The 22454-nt window shown below is 37.2% G+C and overlaps 2 protein-coding genes across 2 annotated transcripts; one reads left to right on the top strand and one right to left on the bottom strand.

Annotated features, from left to right (window-relative positions):
• The first annotated feature begins 3949 nt into the window (after positions 1 to 3949).
• LOC137746729 (26S proteasome regulatory subunit 8 homolog A) lies at positions 3950 to 7636 on the top strand. Its single transcript, XM_068486731.2, has 9 exons — positions 3950 to 4251; positions 5015 to 5112; positions 5251 to 5475; positions 5607 to 5669; positions 5777 to 5940; positions 6375 to 6531; positions 6636 to 6734; positions 7071 to 7181; positions 7279 to 7636. Exons 1-9 carry the CDS (start codon positions 4056 to 4058, stop codon positions 7417 to 7419), a joined length of 1254 nt encoding a protein of 417 aa, XP_068342832.1. The 5' UTR covers positions 3950 to 4055; the 3' UTR covers positions 7420 to 7636.
• A 720-nt stretch (positions 7637 to 8356) lies between these two features.
• LOC137746730 (NAD-dependent malic enzyme, mitochondrial) lies at positions 8357 to 21716 on the bottom strand. Its single transcript, XM_068486732.2, has 19 exons — positions 21196 to 21716; positions 20537 to 20633; positions 19511 to 19629; positions 19159 to 19326; positions 18183 to 18311; positions 17375 to 17435; positions 16395 to 16498; positions 16191 to 16274; positions 13906 to 14012; positions 13302 to 13413; positions 12646 to 12759; positions 12136 to 12201; positions 11518 to 11590; positions 11327 to 11413; positions 10292 to 10346; positions 10122 to 10193; positions 9273 to 9335; positions 9033 to 9147; positions 8357 to 8702 (listed from the first exon to the last, which is right to left on the bottom strand). The coding sequence occupies exons 1-19, from the start codon at positions 21385 to 21387 to the stop codon at positions 8628 to 8630; spliced, it is 1893 nt and encodes a 630-aa protein (XP_068342833.2). The 5' UTR covers positions 21388 to 21716; the 3' UTR covers positions 8357 to 8627.
• Positions 21717 to 22454: the final 738 nt, after the last annotated feature.

Below are 22454 nucleotides of genomic sequence, written 5' to 3'. Positions count from 1 at the left end.
ACTGGCATTTATGGATGTCCGGTTACGAGGGAGAGATACAAGACCTAGGCGCTGATGTCGAGCTTAAGTGGAAACAGTTCTCTTCCTTGGCTATGTGCGGGGGACTTTAACGAAATGCTCAACTTGTATGAGCAGATAGGAGGGAACCTTCGAGCGGAAAGGTAGATGGATTTGTTTTGAGAGGCAATGAACTCTTGCAACCTGGTGGACCTTGGGTTTGTAGGATATAAGTATGTATATATAGCGTCAAAATAGTGAGGATGGTGTGAAATGTCGTTTGGATAGAGGTTTTGCTACTCGGGATTGGCGGGACCTTTTTACTTGGACATGAGTGGTGCACTTGAATCCTTTGTAATCAGACCATCTTCCTTTGTTATTAGAAATCCGAGCTTCACTTAAAACGGTTCGTAAAAAGCCTATGCGTTTCCGTTTTGAGGAGATGTGGTTGAAAAATGAAGGGTATGAAGAGATGGTGAAGAAAGGATGGAGTCGGGCCATTCGAGGTGTCAAGCTTTTCCAAGTTTGCTTTAAAATCAAGGCAATTATAGTTGTGTTACTTGACTGGCAGTGTAGTTCTTTGGGCAATACAGAAAATGAGACAAGGATTGCTAGAGACAAACTGTGAGTTCTTTTTAAACAGCCCTTCATGGAAGATGTTTTAGTATAAAGAAAAATTTTAATAGAAGGGTTAGATATGCTATTTTCAAGTGAAGAAATCTACTGGAGGCAGCAATCACATACGACATGGTTACAGGAAGAAGATTGCAATACGAAGTGGTTCCATAAGAAAGCTTCCAATAGGCGGAGGAAGAATTTTATAAAGGGCCTAAGGGACAAGGTAGGGACGTGGCACGAGTCTCCGCAAATGTATAGAAAATATTGTGCTTAGTTATTTCTCTAATATCTTTGCATCACAGGGTATACTGCCAAATGCACTCCAAATCGTGTTCAATGTTGTTATCCCTTATGTGACGAGTGCAATGAATGAGGAGCTACTTGCACCATTTATTGTGGAGGAAGTAAGGCTTGTTATCTTCCAAATACACCCCTTAAAGTCCCCGAGGCCAGATGGAATGTCCCCATTATTCTACCAAAATTCTGGCATATTGTTGGTGAGGATGTTGTTGAAGCAGTGTGTTCGTTCTTTGAGTCAAAAGAGGTGTGTTTTACACATGTTGTTGTGATTCCAAACGTGAAAGAACCCCAAGATATGATTCAGTTACGTCTGATCGGTTTGTGTAATGTTTTATTCAAAATATATGCTAAGGTGATAGCGAATCGTTTGAAGCCTTTGATTGCCTCTGTAATTTCGCCTTTTCAGAGTGTTTTTGTTCCTAGTAGGTTAATTTTTGACAACTCACTACTAGCAGCCAAGGTGGGGCACTTCTTACATAATAAGAGGAATGGCAATGATGGTTACTTAGCTCCAAAGTTGGATCTTAATAAGGCGTATGGTTGAGTGAAGTGGGGTTTTTTTTGAGGTTGTTCTGCTACAGTTTGGGTTTGCAAATGCATGGGTTTGACTCATTATGACCTGTGTGTTAATGGTCACGTATACTTTTCTGGTGAATAGCGAGGTGAAATGTTATCTTATGCCTCCAAGGGGGTTGAGACAAGGCGACCCCCTCTTGCCATATCTTTTTCTTCTTTGTGTGGAAGGCTTATCAGCGTTAATTAGGAGGAAAGAAAGGGAGGCAGTATTGCATGGGATTCATATCGCTACTATGCACCATGTCTGCATTATTTGTTGTTCACAGATGACAGTTTCTTTTTTTATCGCGAGCATCGGTTAAGGATTGCGGGGTGATCCAACATGTTTTAGACATATACTCTCAAGCTTTGGGACAGGAGATCAATTTTCTTAAGAGTTATGTTGCTTTTAGTGCCAATGTGGCGTCGACTTTATAGGACCAACGTGCCTCATTTCTGGGGGTGCAACGAGTCGAGTGACATGATCAATACTTGGGTCTCCCTACTTTTATGGGGATGGACAAGAAATAAACGTCCTCGTTCATCAAAGAAAAAGTTACCAAAGGCTTAATGGGTGGAAAGGTAAGCTTCTTAGCAGTGGGGGCAGAGAGTTGCTAATGAAGGTTGTTAACTAAGCCATTACTAGCGTATGCCAGTCATGTTCTTACTTCCGAAATCATTTTGCGAGGAACTTCAACAATTAATGGCATGTTTTTTGTGGAGTAGTGACATCAAAGCCTGTAAGATACATTAGATGTCTTGAGATAGAATGTGTAAGCCGAAGGAAGATGGGGACTGGGTTTTCGCAATCTTTACACGTTAATCTCGCACTTTTGGTGAAATAGGGTTGGTGCATTGTGCAGCAACAAACGTCACTTGTTGCTTATGTTTTGAAAGCAAAATACTTCCTTGATGGTTCTTTTTAGAATGTTGATGCCTCTTCTTCGGCATTGTACTCATAAAAAAGTATCTTGAAGGCATGTTTCATGCTTAAAGGTGGTACACGTTGGACTATTGGTCGATAGTGAGTCCATTCAAGTATGGAAAGATCGTTGGATTCCAAAGCCTAATACTTTTACTGAGTTGATTATGCAAGATACTAGAAGCTTACAGATTGAGATGTTGCTTTACCTTTTTACTGCAGAGGAAGTCCGATTAAAATGCTTCATTCCGCTAAGTTTTCGTAGGTAGCCTAATCAGTTGATGTGGTACTTTGACAAGAAGGAAGTGTTTTTGGTGAAAAGGTGTCTATAAGGTGGCATGAACTTGCTGTGTACCAACAGCTCTTCAGGCCTCGTCATCGTCTAGTAGGGGGTGCGTATCGAGGTTTGTGGCAAGCTATTTGGAAGGCTCGTGTTCTACAAACGTTAAGGTAGGTGGATGAAGAATGTGTATTGAAATCCTCCATACTAGAGCCAATTTGATTAAAAAATGAGTGTGAATGGAGACCTTATGTCCTCGAGTGATGATGCTCTTAAGACAAGCAACCATGTTCTGAGAGAGTGCAATTTTGCTCGAGCGGTATAAGCTGCTACTCTTTTGGGCGTTGGAGATGGATTTACGTACCATGAATTAGTGAAGGAGTGGCTAACCTATGTTTTGGAGTTTAAATAGGTGGAGTTTGATGCTATGTTGATGCTTTTGTGGGCGTTGTGGACAGATCACAACACTTTGGTGTGAGAGGGATCATTCAGTGTTGGTACAACGGACTTTTGCGTGGAGGCAGGAGTTTCGCCTAGCTAATACTTAACCCCTTCATTCTAAATTGCCTAAGTAGCAACGATGATGATTGGCTCTTAGTGATGGTTGGTTTAAACTGAATGTTGACACTGCTGCAAAGGTGGATGTGGGTGTAAGAGGTGTCGGGGGGGGGGGGTGATATGAGGTGCGGGAGGAGCTTTCAAGGCAGTCGGTTCATGGTGTTTTCAAGGTGTCATTTATGCAAAACAGGTGGAGCTTATGGCATTGCAGGAGGGTATATTGCTTGCTAGAATGGGTGGGTTGCCACCATGTGTAGGTGGAGATTGATTGACTCGAAGTAGTAAATGATTACAATGGTAGGTCAACCGATTTCTCCAGCCTTGGCTTTATTATAGCTAATGTTATAGAGTTGGTATCCCAGTTTCGTGGATGTACAATCTCGTATGTTCCTCATTCTTGTAATGGAATGGCACATCACCTCGCTAAGATGAGTTTAAGTAGTGACTATAGTAGTTTTGTATAAGGAACCCCCATATACTATTGGGGTGTAGTCAACCAAGATATGTTATCTACTTGAGATGATGAAATAAAGCTATCGTATTCTATTAAAATAAAAGTCATTGATAACAAACACCCCCTAAACCCTAGCCCATTTTACCAAAATTTAAAAGAAAAATATCAAATTAACAGCATGGGCCCCCAAATAATTTGCAGCTCTTAGCCCAACTGAAAGCCCAACTAAAATAAAGCCCAATACACAGGAATTCAGAATTCTTGTACAACACGAATACAACCTTTTATTCTCGGTTTCTCCCGACTTTCTCAGATTCAGTACGCCACGCACCGACACCAACCACTGCACCAATCCCACCTAAAGAATCGCAATGGCTGCCGTCGGAGTCGAGATCAAGCACCCGGACGCCGCGCTGGAGGAGACGTGCTCCGCCAAGGCCTCCAAGCAAGGCGAGGGACTGAGGCAGTACTACCTCCAGCACATCCACGAGCTTCAGCTCCAGGTCCGCCAGAAGACTCACAACCTCAATCGCCTCGAAGCTCAGCGCAACGAGCTCAATTCCCGAGGTTCGATTTTCCCCTAAATCCAAAACCCTAATTTCTGATTCTTCAAAATTTTCAGTTTTGTTTGGTCTGTTGTGGATTTTAGGTCGTGCATTGCGGTTTGTGTTTGGGGAAATTAAGGTCAAGATTTGATTTTTTTTGGTTTGGTTTACTGATATCTAGGAAATTAAATGTTGAAGAGGACGATGATTGATAATTTCGGTAGGAAATTCGAGATAATACTAGGAAAGTTTTGGTCTTTTATAAACTAGGTTGTTGAATTCTTCTGTCTGAAAATATCTTAGATTGAAAACTGGAACATGGTACGCGGTTTCATGAATATAGGAAATGTGCTTGCTCACTCTCTTTTGAGTGTTTCGTCGAGGGGTGAAGACGCGTATGCTCGGATTATTTTTCTTTGTTGTCTTAGTGTAATTATAACTGAGATGTATACCGGTAAACTGGAGTAGGAAGATACTTAACTATAATAACAGAGGGGATAATATGAAATCATCTGATTTCAGCATTGGAAAGTGGGTGATAGTCAAGGTCTATTTCAAATTTTTCTAACAACAGTGTCTGTCTGTTATGGACTTGAGCAAGTACGCAGTTTGTATTATCTAATACCGATCACAATGTCAATTAATCGGTGTTTTTGCTTACTTGGATTTCTTGTTGCCTTTTTTTCTTCCTAATTTATTTTTCTTCATCCTTTAAACATGGTCGCAAGTCAAGTTGGAGTTTTCAGTTGATCAATTAGACTTATTTAAATTTGCAACTTGAACAGTGAGAATGCTCAGGGAAGAACTGCAGCTGCTTCAGGAGCCCGGATCGTATGTTGGTGAAGTTGTTAAAGTAATGGGAAAGAACAAGGTTTTGGTTAAGGTAAGTAGGAAATCTTTAAGATCAAGTTGAAAATTATGCAACTTGACTTAATTAAAAGACTATTCAATGTATTCATTAATTATGCTAACTAAATTGTTTGATACCTTTTTTACATACTTTGTTTCTTTTGTTTTCCAGGTTCATCCAGAAGGGAAATATGTCGTTGATATTGATAAAAACATTGATATCACAAAGATCACACCATCAACAAGGGTTGCTCTCCGTAATGACAGCTACGTGCTGCACTTGGTCTTGCCAAGCAAAGTTGATCCTTTGGTCAACCTTATGAAAGTTGAAAAAGTTCCTGATTCTACTTATGATATGATTGGTGGTCTGGATCAGCAAATCAAAGAAATAAAGGAGGTTTGCTTTTGTACATGTCTACCCTTTTTTTCCCCTGCATTTTCGTGTTTTGGGCTTGTTTTATTTGATAATACATATACACTTTCTTTACATGTGTTGCAAATGATGTTTAAAAATCTTTCCATCTCCAGGTCATTGAGCTTCCAATTAAGCATCCTGAACTGTTCGAGAGTCTTGGTATAGCTCAGCCAAAGGTAATACTATTTTGCCAAGTTATCACATTTCCTTATTTGCTTACTAGATAGGCGCTAACTGTTACAACTTACATTTCTTCCTTGAAACTAACACTTCAATACAACAGGGTGTGCTGCTTTATGGACCACCTGGCACTGGGAAAACACTTTTGGCTAGGGCTGTGGCCCATCACACCGACTGTACATTCATCAGGGTTTCTGGTTCGGAGCTGGTCCAGAAGTACATTGGGGAAGGATCTAGAATGGTCAGAGAACTTTTTGTCATGGCCAGGTTGGTTTTGATCTTTCTCATCAAGATTGGTTATAGATCTCTGTTTCTATTACTTTTGTTGCCTTGATTTAAAATTTTGCTGCTTTATGCGGTGGACGGCTATCCTAAGCTAGAGCAGGCTAAATATTCATAATTGTAATGTTGGCTGTTGGCTGTATTAGTAGTATGGAGTCATCTGGGGCATATATGTTTCTCTGGTCTATGGCACTTTGAAGAACGAAAGGAACAGTATCTTTTTAGGTTCTCCCTGAACTTTCAAGTATATTGCTGCAATGAACTAGGTTTTGGATGAATCTGTAATCATTCAATGATCTTGTCAAGCCTGCCAGTCCAAATGGATTGAAAATGATTATGGGATGCACTCACTTACAGTTGCTAATCTGATTTGCACTCATTTGTTTGCTTAACTTGTGTTAATTTGGTTTTTATTTCAGGGAACATGCGCCATCTATCATTTTTATGGATGAAATCGACAGTATCGGATCTGCTCGTATGGAATCTGGTAGTGGCAATGGGGACAGTGAAGTGCAGCGGACTATGCTAGAGCTTCTCAACCAGCTTGATGGGTTTGAGGCATCAAACAAGATCAAGGTACTGATCAGAATGTGGATTCACCGGTTAGAAACACAGTATAATGTTTCTTTGTGTTAATTTTCATCTGACCACTGGTCTTCTTTCAATTGCATCCTTGACAGGTTTTAATGGCTACAAATCGTATTGATATTCTGGATCAAGCTCTCCTTAGGCCTGGACGAATTGACAGGAAGATTGAGTTTCCAAATCCTAGTGAAGAGGTACACGCCGGTCACTATAATAGAATCGATGCTTTGCAGTAGGTTGTTTGACGTTGTCATAAGTCAGCATTTATTCTATTGATTGTCTGTATACTATGGAGGTTGGTCAGCAGTAAATGCTTTAGTAGAGTGCAGTTGCTTTCCGATCAGAATAGATAAGAATAAGTCAGATAAGAAAAGAAAAAGCCACAGAAGTTGGAGGTTTTGCATTAAAAAAAAATTGCAATACTTGCATGTTTGCCTTCTAGTCCTATTGTACTTTCGATTGTTGTCATTGCCTAGTTTATCAGACATGACTTGAATACATTACTTACCAATGCATTTCACAAATTGCAGTCTCGTTGGGACATCTTGAAAATTCATTCAAGAAGAATGAATTTGATGCGTGGAATTGACCTGAAGAAGATTGCAGAGAAGATGAATGGTGCATCTGGTGCAGAACTGAAGGTACTTTCTTTTTTTTTTCCCCTCAGGGTTTATCACTGAGCGAGGTTTTGTGTGCTGTATCAAATCTTTATTCTCGATTTATTTTTCCATTGTGCAGGCCGTTTGCACAGAAGCTGGAATGTTTGCATTGAGGGAGAGAAGGGTTCACGTAACGCAAGAAGACTTTGAGATGGCAGTGGCCAAGGTAATGAAGAAGGAGAATGAGAAGAACATGTCGTTGCGCAAGTTGTGGAAGTAAATTACGTTATCATGGTGTTGTTTGAGCAATGTAGGCACGAAAGACGATGTTTATGAGGATATACATGCAGACATGGGCATCTTGCCTGGCTTCTACTTGCGTACATTTTACTGCCTGGTGGGGGGTTTAAACCAGAGGTTTTTACTAGCGAACTCTCAAGTGTTTGCCTCTTATGTTAAATTACTTACTCTTCAATTCCAAATTATTTTTATGCTTCCTTCTAGTGTTAATGCATCAAATTAGACTGGCAATATGTATGTGTTGAACTAATGAAGGGTCGGTTAAAGTAACAAATGACATTCTTATGAAAAACGGATGCCACATTATTGTTAATGGAGGAGTGACTCCTAAGAAAATTATGTTGAAAGTCCTAATTTTGTAACAGAAAATCTTTGCCCAGGTTCGCGATATTCTATTTTAATCTAATCTAATCTGAAGTTATGAACTTGGTAAATGTGGACTCAAAACTTCGAACTAATCGTACATTTTACCAATTGCCAATTTGGTACGTTAACTTAGGAACAGAGTACAAGTTCACAAAGAGACTTGTTTTGTGCGTAAACATGGACATCAGTGTACCAAACAGTGGATATCAAACGTTGTTTGTCTACGAGCTGCAGATACATGGGGGTATTGCTGGACAAGGTCGAGAGATGGGTACAATGTTCCCAGATTATGGCACCTATCACAGGATTGAAACCACCAATGCAGTGGTTTTATCATCCATGACCGCGATGGAGGTCTTTTAAGTACGTTTTGCTTCATACGGCATGCGGAAACTCCTGTCAAAGTATCCCTTTGGGCCTGACAATATTCTTATGAACCAAACAGATGAGACGTATACATTGGGCATTTATCATGTGTTACGTGCCAATCCTGTCAAAAGTATCCCCTTGGCCTTCTCTTCTGTCGTTCATGACAGAGGTGTGGATCTTACTAAACGCACAATGTATGTAATACATTCAAAGTATGGAAGAACTCGATCTACAATTTCGATCCATGTAGTTTGAATCGTTTATGATACAAATTACAAGACAAAAATCTGCAACTTTACTTTTTAAGTTGGAGATATATATGTCACAAGAACCGCTAAGATATTGTAAAAACTTACAGGATACATGCTCACAATTGAAGAGGAATGTGACAAAACACGTACGTTTTGACCAAAAGAATCGATACATACAACACTTCTCGTCTGTGGGTGACGGTCATTCGTCTTTGTAAACTAGTGTCGGGTATTCTGGACTCCACATGTTGTTCTGCACATATTCTTTGATTTCTTCCTACAATCCATAATCATACAAGTGGCCGTTACAAGTTCAACAACTAAAAATTGAAATAATATGTGAATGAAACTTCAATTACTATGTTTGATCTCGACTATCGATAATGTTTTGAGAATCATGAAATTCATACCATCTTATCCATTAAGGCTGGAAACTGATTAATACCGGGATAGAGATATAAAATAACAGCCTTCATCAATATTCATACGACATCATAAATTTAGATTCATGAGCAAAGTCGGTTTGTACTTCGAATAGAATTATAAGACAAAGACTCTCAAGTATCTTATCATCCGAAATAGCAAAAGAAGTGTAAAACAGATATACCAGACTAAGTTTCTGGAGCTCTCGACCATCCATTTCACGGTACCCTTCTGCTAGATCCTCCTCTATGGCTTCCTTTATCACAGCTGCAGCCACCTCTTTTGTGATATCTCGTATGCTGCAAATATGAATCCGGTGTATAGATATGCATAAGAGCTTGGGTATAAATCCTTTAACATCAAATAAAGATAAAAACAGGGGAAATGACACAAAAGGAAGCAATTAAGTCCATTGATACTATACCTAGATATAGAAGGGTAGATAATCCCCTTAAGAACGTCCTCATCTGACATATATGCTGCTAGGCTGTTGTTTTGAATCAAATGTTAGAACTCACAACAACCTAAAGCATACTCTGGAAAATACTCTAGAAAGTTGAATTTTTCATATGCACACACACACACACACATATAGCATTTCAAGAAAAAACCTGTACGTATAATCATATAACAGGAATAGAAATTTGTACCATAACCAAAGTCTACAACAAATAAGAAGAATTTTCCACACTAAAGTTTCAAAAAATATCCTCGATGGACAAAATAACAAGTCACAAATAAGGGGAGCATAATAATTCTGACAAACTTCTCTGGAATACTTTCTCAATATCTCTCCACTTGTGTTGCGTACAGTCACTACCTTATACTTGGCATTATGTGCTCAACGAGAGAGTTATCCTTAACAATCTTTCCCCCATGTCCAATTACAGTGGACTTCGATATCTTCTTCTCTGGAATACTTTCTCATTATCTCTCCACTTGCGTTGGACACAGTTACAACCTTATACTTGGCATTACGTGCTTAACAAGAGAGTTATCCTTAACTATCTTTCCCACATGTCCAATTACAGTTGACTTCGATCTAAGGGAGAGTTTATACTTGGGAGAAGAGGAACGGATCCTCTTCAATTGATTAATTAACACTATTTACCGCATTTTTTATGCGTCAAGCAACATAAATCTTATTGATTATAACAGATGATGCAAGGTTAATTTTATAAAATGCATAGATTGTGAAATTCTTTTCAAGCCAAGCTAGACTGTCGAAATGTACATCCAGTAAAAGCTGATTCATAAAGTAGATGAGAAATACCACTCAGCTGCGGCCTGTAGCATGCCATCAGAGACGACTCTGGAGCCAGATAATAGAGTACCAAGTCCAATACTGCATGAACAAAGTAGAATTTATATCATGAAACGTAAGGACTGAAAATTTTAAGTTGGATATGGATTACTCCAGAAGAGGGAAAGTGGACAACTAACCCAGGAAAGAGGTACATGTTGTTTCCCTGGTTGCAGTGCCCAATAGTGCCATTTCCTATAAAATATAGAACTTCAGGTAAGAGCTTCCGGTAGTGTAGATGTATCAAAATAAGAATACAGAGAAATGATTCAGATTTCTGGTAGTGATTCTTTTTACATATAAGAACGCAGAGAAATGATTCGTAGATCTGGAATATTACTAGCTATCATAAAATTTAAACGAAGCTGACAAATCTTTTCTAGGGCTGAAAAAATGGTTTTCAGTTCTCATTTGGTAGGCATGTGCTCCAAGAGCCACAAACAGGATCAGAATCAAGCAACTGTTGGCCTTGGTGTGTATGTTGCATGAAGTCAGAGTTATGTTATTTTATTTCGGTAATTCTCTGACCCGTCACCTATCTAAGATGATGCATCGTATACTCAGATTCAGGTCTAAGTTTTGCAATAAAAAGTCAAATCTTTCATTCTGAGCATCAAGGGGGTGTGAGATCCATCTCATTTGAGCATAAAAGGTTTCCAGTCTCAGACCGGTTTAATCATGAACTTGTCTCCCTGCCTTGGTCCTTGGCCACACAATATCTTGAAGACTTTGCCTTCCACTACCAATAAGTCTTCCTTAAGCCTGATTTTTCCCAAGAAGTCCTTGTAAATGCTTGTAAAATACTGTTTTCATTTATTTAATTAGCTGTATTTGAATCCTCAAAATATCGTGTAATCATCCCAAAATGTACATGAGCAAACCAAAAGAAAGAAGGTTCACTCCAAATAAGGAAAGGAAACAAGCAGAAAAGGAGTGAAACTTAATGGCCCCATATTTGACCGATTAAAGGAATGAGGTACAAGGATAATTCTGCCTTTAACAACCATTTGTGCCCCGAATTCGTCATAGATAAAAAAAGCATCAGTAATGTAGTACTTAATATACTTATCAGTTAACGGTTACCAGTTACACTTGATAAGAAGTCCAGAATTATGCTTATTCATACAGTAAGAAAAGACGCATGAGGAAAAAAAAAAATGTTTCTTGATACATACCAAGATCCACATCTTTGAATGGACTTCCACTGGCAAAAACAATATTGTCACCCACGATAGAGAATGCTTCTTCAGGAGTGCACTCGGCTGTTCCAAAACAAAACAATGTAGCTCAACACTACAAACCAAGCTGAATTTCCATACCCTTTTCTCCCCCAATCCCAGACCCGAAAAGAAAAAAAAAGGCATACCATTTGTTGTTGGATTTGACATTGCAAAGATGGCTGGTCTAGTTGAAGTTGAACCTCTAAGGGCCTCTAATACCTAAAATTTACATCTGCTTGGCATCAACTTTGAAAGAACAAAACTGCCAGGCGTAGCACAATACAAATTCTAGAAAGGAATAAAAGACAAGCTAACAAACATGGTACAAATGATCCTTCATCACATGACAAACTTGGCCGATAAAGATGCAGTGAATCAGTTAACACAAAAGAACTGAGACAGTTCATTAGTACTTTTGTAGTTCACGGTTCATGGTTAGACCACCCCCACGAATTTTGCATTTGCATCTTACAAAATAGGTTGAAAATAACAGAATTTGTACATGACCATGAGGCAAAACAAAAATTTTATTTTGCAAGCTATAATGAGATAATTAAACCTTCTTAATTTAGAAAAATTAAGCATTTCGTTCTTGATAAAAGCGCTACCGGACACCCATGTGCTAAATTTTTATCATTATCATTTCTGAAGTGCAAAACTACTACTCAAGATACAAAATGATCCCAAAAGCATGAAAAAAGAAAATGCTAATACTCCAAGATTTTAACGAAAAACTTTTCATGGGCATAATGCATTCTAAATACCTCTTTTGAGAACAATCCCCCGACTGCAGAAAGTCCAAGAAGCACATCAGGCTTAACTTGTTTAACCTGATTAGCAAAGATAACGTGGTTATGAGTATTTAAAAAATGACAGTGCCTACAGTATAAGGTATTAGACAATATAACAAATAATATAACTATCTTCCCATAACATGTGTATAGTATAGAACTTAGAACATTCAATAAAACCGTATTATTATATAGGGATTATAATGCTAATTATTCTTTTATGTATCGCTAGGTTCAGCTTAAATCACTAACACAGTGCATAAATAACTCTTAGGTAAACCAGTATTGTTGTATAATTAATTGTAAAAAATAGATAAAGTTAATTACAAATTCAGTAATGCAATTCTTGCAAGATGTGTACACAATATTTTTTTAAAGCAATAGGTCATATCCAGATTCCTGTACTATATTTTAATTCTCTAAACATGGAAAAATCTTAAGAAGATCAATTTATAATGTCTGAAGTGTGAAAAATAGACTAACCACTTCCACAAGACTTGCACCTTCCCTTAACCCCTGACGATGAATTTCTTTGACTTTCCTCGCAAATGGACGGGCATCTGGATCAATATCTTCACGTTCCTCTGTGATTAGACCCTGCATACATGACAACCAACATAATTTTTTCAACTTAATTATCTTGTCTGGCTAATGGTGAAGCAACTAGAACAGGCAATGTTTAACTGCATCCACTTTCAAATTCATCGATCTGGATATCGAGTACACATATAGGGAAGAACTCTATAGTCACCACAAGGTTATCTGATGAAACAAAGAAGCTACAAACAGGAGTCATCGTAGCTTGCATTTTAGTATCACATACTGTACTAATGCCTCATTATATAAAATAGCCAATTTGGTTTGCTCAGCAGATATTTCAACAGTTCTGCTAATAGGAAGAAACTGCTTCAACAGCGTGATGGGGAAGAATATGTGGAAATGAAAAATCAGGGCATTTCCATCGAGGCTCGCTATTGAGTGGAGTTCTATAATGAACTCCATTGAAACCAAAAAACTGAATGATTAAGGATATTCCCTAGTGATAAAAGCAAAAACATTTTTTTTTAATTTTTTATCCTTAAGCCGAAAGAGTTTTTTATGGTTCTAGCTTCTAAGGCATTGTGTGACTGCTCGCTCACCATGGCATCAACCAACCAGAATTGCCTGCCTGCACTCTGAAATGCATCTTCATTGTTTCCTAACATCCTTGCCATTGTTTTCCGTGCTGCATTAAGAACCCCTATTCCTGCACTGTAAAAATGCAAAGAATAAGCAAAGAAGCCTTGATAATTCATTGTCACTGTAATTTCTTTAGCCTTATTTTGCGGTATAAAGATGCATAAATTCAAGGCCAAATAGAAGCCTCCCAAAACAACAGTTGGCAGTGTTGCATGTTTATTTGACAATGTAAATCAGAGACTGTACTCCACTCCGCAAGAGAATATCTCTCCAAGTAAAGTCCAACAGAACAGAAACTATAGCACTAAGAAAACAGGCCCTCTCTAAGTCCCACGTCGAAATAGAATAAACTGACAGGCAAGCAAATATTGTTTATAGTTGTTGGAGGTACAACCATATTCAAAGGACCACTAACATCTTACCAGCCATTAAATCAATAAAATAAATTAATGCTCTATCCGGTTTTCATTACCACTCTATCAAAACATCCACACTCCTTGTATTCATGTCTTTCACTGCTCAGAAGTATATGCTTTAAAGAATTGAGTATCTTTAAGTACTAACCTTCCAGCACCAGCAACAACAATTTTTTGTTTAGGGAAGTCAATCATTGGCCTTCCTTGTGCTCTTACAGCTCCTAAAAGTCCAGCTATTGCAACTCCGGCTGTTCCCTGTAAGAAGATTGACATGAAATTAGATGAAAATAAACCAGAATGGAAAGATAAGTTATATGTCCAATCCATATATCCCAGTTTCAAAAGCCTGGTCCAGATATAGAATTAAGACAAATTTAAAACAGGTCAATATATATAATTGCCCATGTCTTACAAATGCTTAAGCAGTTAGTAAATCATGCAACACTGAACATCAAACCAACACCCTCCTTCACATGCATCATTTAAACATAAGAACCGTCTATATTTAAAAATTTAAATTCATCGTTAAAAAATTATCCTTGGAAAAGTGGAGGCAAATAAGAAGCTATTAAGACATCCTATTATAGCGAAGAAAGTAGACGAACACAGTATTCCAAGAAAGACTAAAGTAACAACCATTTAATCGATTGGTTAAATGACTTCAGATTTGAGTGCTTTTTTTGCAAGGATCTTTGAGGGAGTACTTCAAAATTAAATGGGTTTAACCACTGAAATACAATGAAGAGTGGGCCCTAAAAGGGTGTTCCTCAGAAAACCGTATTTGAGGGATCCCTCAATTGGTGTTGGAGTAAAGGTAATAAGGACAAAAATTATATTTACATTCTTATAAGCCCACACATATACATCTATGCATCTACATATACACATATATATATATATATTATATATATAAGTAGTATATACATACATATATATTATATATATATATACACACACATATACATATACTGCAGCAACATATACAAATCAGTAGTAAATGGGTATACAACAACATATACAGGCGATATATTTTCATTTCCTGTTTATTACACTAAGACAAAATTGACAGCCTAGTATACAAGTATATCCGAATCTGTAATTTTGCCCAAATAGCAATGATAAATTTCTGGGTAGTTGACATACTGCTAATGATACATCTTCACTGTACCTATATTCTGAAAGTAACTAAATGGCTGACAAACGTTCAATATTACCCAAACATCTGAATAAAGATGTACAGTGAAGATGTATAATTTTTGTTGTAAATCAAGGATATCATGTAAAGACACCATTCTTTTGACTTTCACCTACACCAAGCAATTTCTTCCATGACTCGTTAACCTAAAACGAAACGACACGAAAATAACAATTTCAGGTCAATGAGTTAACTAATTGGGTTGTTATCGTGTCACCCGTTAGGAACTTGTTAAGATAACAGGTCGAAACGGGTTACCAGTGGGTAAATCATTTCAACCCGTTAAGAAAAATGTTATTATCGTAATTTTTTAACTACTAAAGAAAACCTACTACAATAGCCATAGGATTCAATCTAACATAAGTGAGATTACATCCTTACTGTTGGATTCTTATACTCTCACCCTCTCTCTCCCGCAGGCTCCCAGTATCAACTCTACTCGGTTTGTCTTCTCTCTGTCTCAACGCTCACTCTCTCTCTCTCCCATCGCCATCTCTCTGTCTCATCTCGCCGTCCAAGCCCCTACCACGACCACGGGCTTGTCTCATCTCACCGTCCAAGCCACCACTACCATGCACCACCACAACTAGTGATGAATCACAACCAACTACTTTCCCCATAACCCAACTGCAAGGTTGCGAATCGAGATTCCCAGCTAACATTCATATTTGACCACGAATCCTTCCAAATTAAGGTAATTTCTTTAATTTTATGTGACAATGTGGTATGTAGATATTGCATGTTCAGTAATTCAGTTTGACATATTTCAATAGATTATTTATTGAAGTAAAATATATTTTCTTTAACAAGTCGGGTCATATTACCTGTTCATTTGAATGGGTTTGACATGATCGTGTCATGAAAACGACACAAATGCGGCAAACACGACACGGTCGCCAACCCCAGAGCTAGCGAAAAATGTAAGGATGAATAGTGTGTGTCTCAAAGTAGATTTCTATTTTTTTTTTTTTTTCCGATGGAAAGGTTAGTATAGTTTTGTTTCTTTTTCTTTTGCAAGCTAAGAAGATAGGATTGGACTTTTGAACTAGAAAGAGACCTTCAATTAAAGCTATAAAACTGGGCCTACGAACTATACTTTAATTTGAAAGTGTAAATAGAGGACTTTACTCAAAAGGTGAGCAATGAGTTTAAATTTACCCTGATTGATATAAAACGATGACACAGCCATCCACTAAAAATGATCAGATGCTACCTCAAGAAAGGAAGAAGTCAAATACCTGAACATCATCATTAAACATTCTATAGGTATTTCTGTAACGCTGTAACAACTTAAAGGCCCACTTGCTTTGGAAGTCTTCAAACTGTACAGAAAAGTTGTGTAAGTGTTTTTTTTTTTTTTTTTTTTTTTTTTGAGAAAAGTGGTGCACATTAGCATTCCAGCTTCGTGTAACTATGTAAACAAGAATGACACTTCAAATTACCTGCACAATCACATTTGGCCAACGAGTAAACACAGCTTCCATGAATTCATCAACAACAGCAAGATACTCATCACCATCAAGACGATGTCTTTGCAATCCCAAATCTAAGAATAAAGAATGGATGGTTGTTGATTGCTATGGATATAAAATCAACTGTCAAAGAATACTTATACATAAGGAAAGAACTCAGAAAGCAATACAAATGCTACTGATGCCACAGTGAATATTAATGATCTGAAAAGTGAAAGCTAGACATAAAAAAGAATAATTGAACCATAAAATATTAGAAGTACTTGTTATAGTTGTTGAATATATGTTTTATCATTTGGCTACGACCTGTCCCAATTACTGTAAAAATATTGACTGAATTTTTTATTAGACAACAATGACACTAGTGTCACTTACCTTTGTACTTTTGTTTTTCCTTTTCTACTTCTACATCTAGGACACGGTAATGGTAAAAAAATATATATATATATTCAACCGGAAAAACAGAACAGGAGTTTTGGGCATCTAATTCAACGTTATACAAAAAAATTTTGCATGCTGCCTTAATGTTTATATGTTCTCTTTTTCTCACAATGAAATTGCCTCTTGTTTTACAGTGTTAAGAATCACCACACTTCTTGTACTCCACCACTTTTACAAATCCTGTATTTACAACACACTTGCCATGTGCTCACTCATTAATATATATGAACATCTTAAATTGCATGTCTTAAAGGATGATGGAACACCAAAAGAACAATCACAAAACTTCCATGCATATTCCGTCATCGTGTACCAGAACCATATTTTGATTGACTTCAAAACAGAATATTTGTTTTCTGAAGTAATTGTTACCCAATTCTTTAGAGCGCCAATTCAATTCACATAAATATTATTTATTGTACTAGCACCATATTTACAATGCAAAGAATCATAACAGCAGCTTCTTATACCATACTAGATTGACCAAGATTGGATGACGAAATACTTACACAACGGGTCTTTGAGCAGCTTTTCATTGTTAGTTCCCACATCAATCATGACAGGAAGTACCTACAGTATAAGGGATGAAGAACAATAAGAAGGAAATTTTTCAAAACAACTTTCCGCATGCGACCACGAGGAGAGTATGTACAAAATGATGCACAGTACAAATCAAGATGAAGGTTCACCAAGTCGACACCAATGGAAAACACCCAACAAGATCTAGTGGTTCACAATCTTGGAAGACGAAAGTATCACTAATTCCCCAGTATTACATCAAAATAACTTTCACATGTGACCACAAGGAGAGTATGTGCAAAATGATGCACAACACAAATCAAGAGGAAGGTTCACCAGGTCAACATCAATGGAAAACACCCAACAAGATCTAGCGGTTCGCAATCTTTGAAGATGAAAGTATCACTGATTCCCCACTATTACATTAAGAACCCTCTAGCAGTTGGTGTATTTTATATATACAATACAAGAAAAAAGTTTACAGCTAAAAGGAAATAGAAATGGATGGAAAATTGTCATCCTGGGCCCTTTAAGCCAGTAGGGATACCATAAAAAAGAATGATACATAAACTCAAATATCATTTATCAAAAGAATTTAACATATAAGGATCAATGTAATTTAAATGGGGTCACCGACATAAATTTGACAATCATCACTTGCAATCATCACTTGCAATCATACGAGGAGTAAACACTGTTGCTGCATTTTATGGATGTATATGTTGCGACAAACACATCACAGTTATCTAATTTGGTGATGAACCGTAACCAAAAGAAAACAAATGAGCATGACATTACTCTTTGAGGGTTTATTCCAGCAGCAGCAACATATAAATCCAGCTTCCCAATTGCAATTCCAATTCCCTGGACTCCAAGGTCTCCAAGACCCAATATTCTGCCCCCATCGGTAACAACAATCATATCAACCTGCAAATGATTTCCACGATTGATCACATGAATTATGTTGAACCATTTCTTATTTCGGTAAAGAATTAGGCTTTGTTATTTCTGAAATACCAAGACTGATGGTCACATTCAAAACTCATACTCCAAGGAAAATGTTAAAATGAGAAGAAGGGTGAATAAATTTAGCCTCTGTTTCTGTTTTACTATCTTTAACAATTGACCTTCTATTAATACTTAAAACCTTTTCTCCTCCTAGTTTTAGACGCACATGAACCTCAATAAATATAATCTACTTAGTTAAACTGGTTAACTATGAACCCACGTCTCTCACTCTGAAGTCCCATATCTGTACTTCTACCATTTTGCGCATTTATAAGTCCTGGCTTGTATCACTCATTTAAAAATTAAAAAACCATAACTTCCAAACAAGTAGCTAGCAAACGTTACAAACCTGCTGGTGTCTTACATCATATGGCCATGTAAAATGCAAGGAAGATAGAAAAACAAGCATCAAGAACTGGCATATTGACAGACAATAATGAAACAAAGACATCTGAAAGTTGGAACTAAGTAAAATAAGACTCAGTAAATTAACATTATGAAATACCAAAAGCCAAGACTAAATTTTGGGCAACTTAATAACTCTTCAAGTCATTACCAATGATTCAATGCGACTAATTAGCAATCAAGATTTATGTATATAATTTTTCTATAGGATGAAACAGAGAATATTATATTAACAAAAAAAAAAAAGAAAATGAAGACCAAACATATGAAAGCCTGAGAAAACAAAGACCAATCTACAAAGTGATGATAGCTCATACAAAATATGGCATACAATGAGGGCGCCCTTAATAAGTATAAAGACCTGATCAGCTGGCCAATTATAAACCATGGACATCATTTCTCCACGATCTTCTGCACTGAAGTACATTCCCCTCGGCCTTCTAAACAGACCACTGTAATTCTGGCATACAAGACCCACAGTAGGAGTGTAGACTATAGGTGCATACTCCTCAATGTTGGCAATCAAAACCTGTTCACAGTTACAATTTTAAATAAAACATGATCCATCAAAAAATGTAACATTTCAACTTACGCATTAAAATTTTGAAACATGTTATTTTTTAAATATCACCTAATGAAGATAAATGGTACACATCAATTTTAAAGTATTATACACCTCGACATTAAGTAGATGAATGCTGAAGTTAACTCACTTTATAATACATTGTCTCATTTCTGTCATGCAACCGGTTAAGTATCCGCCACTTTGCCAGAGCATTTGGATCAGACGGTCCATCTCTTGCTTGATGTTCAAGTCTTTTCAGGTCAACCACTGTCAATTAACAAATTCCAATAGGTATTAATAAAAACATTTCAGTTAGTTTATCTGGTAACAAAATGGGGTTGAACATCTATAACCTCAAGAGAAAGCACAATGCTTAAACACCATGAAAATCCACGAATATGCAAAACTCTTGCTGCTCTAGTAAACTATTAAGAAATCTAACACACTTGGGAATAACTTCAAAAACTTAAAACGTAGAAGAAGCAAGGGGGGAGAAAGAGACCTGATTCAGAGACCGTAACAAACAAATACGGTCTTCCCCTTAGTCCCCAACCTAAGCCACTAAAAAGTGGCCTGAGGACACAATTGTCCAATCTATATCACATACAAAGATGCAGGAAATTTTGAAAACTATTCCTTGCCCCTAACATATTCCCCTATTTATTTATATGCTGGCTATCTACTCCCAGCATATTTGAGAAACCAGTTAGTTAAAAATGGTCCTTTAAAAAGAGTATCAGTCAGGACGTGCCTTTGACTTAAACAACAAAAACAATTAAACTCTCAACATATCAAGGTTTATACACCGATGAAATTAAGAATTGAAACTATAAAATAACGTATTAGTAGAGATAGTCGAACAGGAACTAAAATGTTACGTAACTTGCTACACATTTTCTTCTTTAACTATACACTACAACTCTATTACATTCAGTAATTTTCATCATTCGTTGAGGTTTAGATATGCAGTTCCTCCATCTTCTAAAAATTATTTGAATTAGTCATATATCCAAAGTAACTGAAAGCCCTCATTGACAGTTTTTACATAAGTTGTCTTTGTGTATATATAACTATTTTACGTTTAAGATTTATTTCTTAACCTTAAATGGGAACAGTATTAACTTTGTCTCTACAAAAGGAAAAAGAACCAAAAAGAAAGTAAGAACAGACTTACTAAAGCGTTCAATTTGCTGCTCGGTAGACATAACGTTCGGAGGGAGAAGTCCCCGAAGATCAAGACGATCTCGTTCTGTAAAGGAAAATGACGTCCCCTAATTTGACAATCATTTAAAGGCAAAAAAGCAAAAGCAAAGATCAACTATTTGCAACTTTAAAATCAAATTAACCAAATATCGAAAACACGAAGATGATAAACACCATCAGTATTCATATGCAATATGTAGTATCACACAATGCCATGGTTTAGCACCGCCAATATTCAACACTCATTCAAATTCTAATAAATCTCGTCAGTCGAATTTAGATTAAACAGAAAGATTGTACCGCTATAACAAAAACTCATTCAAATAATTAGGCACATTGCTTAAACTACACTCGAATTTCGGATTATTCAGTAATGAACATGATGTTAGTTCAATAGTTTGCTTAACCAACAACAATTTCGATAATTAATCTCTTACATTTTAGCCCAACACACATAATAACAATCCAATTTACCAAATGTGCCGGTGCCGCACATAACCAAATCCCAGCCACTAATTGATCAGATCATATAAACTGTAATTAATTAAAAAATCAAAATTACGCAAAAAACAAAAAAAAAAAAAAAAAAAAAAAAAAAAAAACAACGAGGGATTTGGATTTGGGTGTTACTTTATTGAACCAGGGGTCGTGTAGAATGTCGAGGCTGCGCTTGTGGACAATGATTGGGCGGTGGCCCTCGGTTGTGGTGAAGGATCTGGAGTGCGGGAGCAGCGGATTGCTGCCCATTCTCCTCACTCTGTACTGCTTCAGGTGTCTGACGACGGACGACGACAGCCTGATCGGCGAGTTGAAGTTCGACATTTCTCCGACCGCACCGGAGTAGTCGCAGCTCCTGCCTGTCGAGAGAGAAACTAGAGAGAGAGAGAGGAGTGAAGTGGGAAGAGGAAGAATCCGTGATTGGATGATTGGCGGTGGAGACTTGAATTTTATTATTCTGTTTTGTCAAATGGCATTGGCTGCCTTTCCACCCCAATTGAAAAGAGAGATCGCGATTTCTTCGTTGACAGTCAAAGCTATTGGGCGGGGCCCGTCATCGCTAAATACGCGGGGACCGACACAAACATTTTCCGCGCCGGGTCCGTTTGTTTTCGCGATGCCTGTTTTAGCAACGGACAATGGTAAAAGCCCATATCAGCATTGGCTCGTGCGGCCCCATTCTAAAACTTAGTAGTTGAGGCCACGCTTGATATGTTTCTTAATATTACAATTTAGTAGTATTCATTTTCATTGAGAAATTTTAGGTTCGATATTTGTTAAAGGCGAATTTTAATCACATTATTGCTAGCTCATTGTGAGGTTCAACCCACTCTCCACCTTTTAGTGTAAAAATATCGTTTGTTCAAAAAAATAAAGAAAGGCTACGCTTGAAAATTATTTTTATTTTTTTATTTTGAATTGTGAATTTTGAATTTTTTTTATATTTTTATCCAGATGGAGAAAATGTATATTGAAGTACGACAAATGAAGAAGGGGGAAGGGTGAAAGAAGAAAGGAAGGTAAATGAAGGAGAAAGTAGGAAATAAAAGTATAAGATAAAATCTACTGAAAATTAATTTTTGTTTTCAGTTTTAGTTTTCTTTTTCATGTACATTTGTTTCACTTCCTTCCCATCACCTTTCGTACATCTTTGCTCGTCCCATTTTTCTCTCTTGTATTTCTATGCGACGGTGGAGGAGGAGCTGATATGCTGGTAGTCATCTTTAACTTCTTAATCCTGTCTACTTTATACAATGAGTAAGCTTTCTTTCTCTTATGAACATTTTGCAAGAAATCTCGTAAGTGAGGCATGTGGGGGAAGAGAGGGAAAGGAAGTTAGGCTTGGTGGAACTATGTAGAGGTGGGTTTGGTACAATTCGGTTCCCTTTTTT

Source organism: Pyrus communis, chromosome 2, assembly GCF_041283825.1.
Source record: "Pyrus communis isolate YQ-2024b chromosome 2, ASM4128382v1, whole genome shotgun sequence".
NCBI classification, from domain to species: Eukaryota; Viridiplantae; Streptophyta; class Magnoliopsida; order Rosales; family Rosaceae; genus Pyrus; species Pyrus communis.
Note: the sequence above shows the minus strand (reverse complement) of the source record. Positions and strands in the feature narration are given on the sequence as shown.

Coding starts and splice junctions, on each gene's coding strand:
- LOC137746729 (XM_068486731.2), top strand. CDS start 4,056: ATGGCTGCCGTCGGAGTCGAGATCAAGCACCCGGACGCCGCGCTGGAG. Junction 4,252..5,014: donor CAACGAGCTCAATTCCCGAG/GTTCGATTTTCC, acceptor CAACTTGAACAG/TGAGAATGCTCAGGGAAGAA. Junction 7,182..7,278: donor CATCTGGTGCAGAACTGAAG/GTACTTTCTTTT, acceptor TCCATTGTGCAG/GCCGTTTGCACAGAAGCTGG.
- LOC137746730 (XM_068486732.2), bottom strand. CDS start 21,387: ATGTCGAACTTCAACTCGCCGATCAGGCTGTCGTCGTCCGTCGTCAGA. Junction 18,312..19,158: donor ATAATTGGCCAGCTGATCAG/GTCTTTATACTT, acceptor AATCATTTGCAG/GTTGATATGATTGTTGTTAC. Junction 14,013..16,190: donor TGTTTAATGATGATGTTCAG/GTATTTGACTTC, acceptor ATCTTCTTACAG/GGAACAGCCGGAGTTGCAAT.